The 2,557-nt window shown below is 65.5% G+C and overlaps 1 protein-coding gene across 1 annotated transcript in view; it reads left to right on the forward strand.

Annotated features, from left to right (window-relative positions):
• Positions 1 to 2,557, forward strand: part of Slc6a19 (solute carrier family 6 member 19) — a 16,602-nt gene continuing 14,045 nt past the window's right edge. The window contains exon 1 of the mRNA XM_015490438.2: positions 1 to 342. Within this exon, the coding sequence (XP_015345924.1) occupies positions 141 to 342 (202 nt within the window). The 5' untranslated portion in view covers positions 1 to 140. The remainder of the gene's footprint in view (positions 343 to 2,557) is intronic.

Here is a 2,557-nt window from a genome sequence, read left to right on the forward strand (position 1 = left end):
ATCTGCTGACGCCTCCGTCCACCCAGGTGCTCGGGTGAGGTGCCAAAGGTTCCCTATAAAGCACTGGGCTCCCAGCCACCTCCACTTGCCCTGTGGCTCCCGTCGTGCCTGCGCGTGCCAGGCCCAGCTCAGTGACCACCATGGTGAGGCTCGTGCTGCCCAACCCGGGCCTGGAGGACCGGATCCCTTCCCTGGATGAGCTGGAGAGCATCGAGAAGAAGGAGGCCAGCTCCCGGCCCCAGTGGGACAACAAGACCCAGTACATGCTCACCTGTGTGGGCTTCTGCGTGGGCCTCGGCAACGTGTGGCGCTTCCCCTACCTGTGCCAGAGCCACGGAGGAGGTAGGGTGGCCAGGGCCCGGCGGGTGGGGGGAGGCTTGAGGCCCAGGTGAAGGCTGAGGCCAGACAGACTGCAAGGCCAGGAGCAAACCACCCAGATGCCGGAGGTCACAGACGGCCATCCCTGCTGGACCCCCAGTACGCCCTTCAGAGAGCTGAGAGGCCTGAAGATGTCCCCACCCCTAGTCTCCTGGGGAGACCCAGCTGTTCAGCCCAGTGTAGCTGTGGGTTCAAAGTCGGTCTCGCAGCGGCTGGAGACAGGGACGGGCAGCTCCTCCAGGCGGAGCCTCCTCCCCTGAGGATGGAAGGCTTGGGTACTGGGCCCCTAAGACCCCATGGACTGGGAGAGGGTGACCAGAGGCACATGCTGCTGGACTCCAAGCCGGGCTCTGGAGGCACAGCCCGAAGGCCCACAGTGGGGCCCTGCCTTCAACCCACGAGCCTCGTGGCTTCCACAGGCCACCCCCTTTCCCCACTCCTGGCGTGGGCCTGAGCTGGGCTGGCCCCTTGTCCAGCTCCGGGTGGTTCCTGCTGCTGGCAGGAAGCTCAGGGGGCGAGTGGCCAGCCTGGAGGTCATGCTCCTGATGGCCTGTTCCCTGGCCCCAGCCCTGGGAGGCTGCCGCCCCTCTTGTGGGCAGCCTTGGGCTCCATGACAATTCGGAGTCCTGAAGGCCCGGGAGTCTGGGCAGGCCCCGCCTGACTGCAGGAACAGGCTCTGCGGGTACCCCGCGTGCCATGAGGCGTGCCTCAGGTTCTCTCTCACTGACTGGTCGTGCAGCCTCACGGCTCTGAGGGAAGTGCCCAGGGAGCAGCGGGTGGCACTCCTGGGTCAGCTTTGCCCTCCGAATTGCGCAGGCTGCGCTGTGCAGGTGAACTCTCTGGTGTCTCTGGTCCAGCCGGCCTGTCCCACTTGGGGCAGGTGGGTGCCCTGGGGCCAGGGTGGGGCCTCCCAGCAGGCCAGGTGCTGACAGTCCCCAGGTCCCTTCTCCACACTGGCTTCCCAGAATTCAGCTCAGCCTTCCGCCAAAGTCCCCTCCCCGCCCCAGGACCCTGCAGCCAGAGCTGCCTGCAGATACGCAGGCCTGGGACCTCCTCTCCACTCAGGGCAGAGGGGAGGACAGGCAGGGGGCCATGCAGGTGCCACAGGGGGAGCGGACCATGATGCCCATCGAGGCCAGGGCTGACCGGTGTCCACCTGGGAGAGCATCGGTGGGTCTGAGGCTGACCCACAGCACTTTGTTTCAGGGTCTCTCAAAAGGGCCTCCTGTGAGCCCAGGGATTTGGGGGAAATCTGAAGGGCTCCAGCTCCTCGGGGTTAGGGTTAGCCTGGAGATTGCGGGGCTTTGGGTCCTAACACTTCCCTCTGAGGACCACGGGGTCTGACCCTTGGAGGACAGATGGGGAAGGGGCTGTGCAGGCTCTGTCACAGGCTGGGATCCCTGGGCAGAGTGTCCTGGGCACCTGCTTCCCTGCAGGGCCTGGGCTCCAGGCAGGCAGAGAGGTCCTGGGAAGCCCAGGGTCTAGGGTGGTCCTGAGGACACCAGCAAGCCCTTCTCCCCTAGTCCCTGGACAAGCTGCCCCTGTCCTCTTGTGTGGGGACACCTGGTCACCTCCCGGGCTTTGGAGGCCACCTTACAGCCAGGCTCTCCAACAGCTGCAGAGATAGTAAGCACAGGTCACCATGAGACCTGTGCCCCTGGGTTACTCTGCCCTGTGCTGACCAGGTCCAATAACCCAGCACCTGGCCTGAAGGAGCTAGCCTGGCTGTCTCTGGACGCGGGGGCTGGCAGAGAAGCCCTGTAGGTGAGGCTCTGTCTGCATTCCGCCTTCAAGGAAACAGCTGAAAGGACCCAGGGGACACAGGGTCCCCTCTGCAGGCTCCTGGGGACGTGAGGCTTTGGCAGGAGGGCAGGGGAGTACCTGGCTCTGCACACCAGCAAGCCCAGCCTGCCCCGCTCTAGTCCACGGGCTGCCTCCAATGGCTGGCTCTGTGGGTCCTGTCCCTGTGGGTCCTCTCCTCCGTGGGCCCTGACCTCCGTGGGTCCTGTCCTCCGAGTCCTCTCCTCCATGAGTCCTGACCTCCGTGGGTCCTGTCCTCGTGGGTCCTGTCCTCCGTGGGTCCTGTCCTCCGTGGGTCCTGTCCTCTGTGGGTCCCGACCTCCGTGGGTCCTGTCCTCCGTGGGTCCTGTCCTCCGTGGGTCCTGTCCTCTGTGGGTCC

This window comes from Marmota marmota, unplaced genomic scaffold, assembly GCF_001458135.2.
Source record: "Marmota marmota marmota unplaced genomic scaffold, marMar, whole genome shotgun sequence".
In the NCBI taxonomy this organism is placed as follows: domain Eukaryota; kingdom Metazoa; phylum Chordata; class Mammalia; order Rodentia; family Sciuridae; genus Marmota; species Marmota marmota.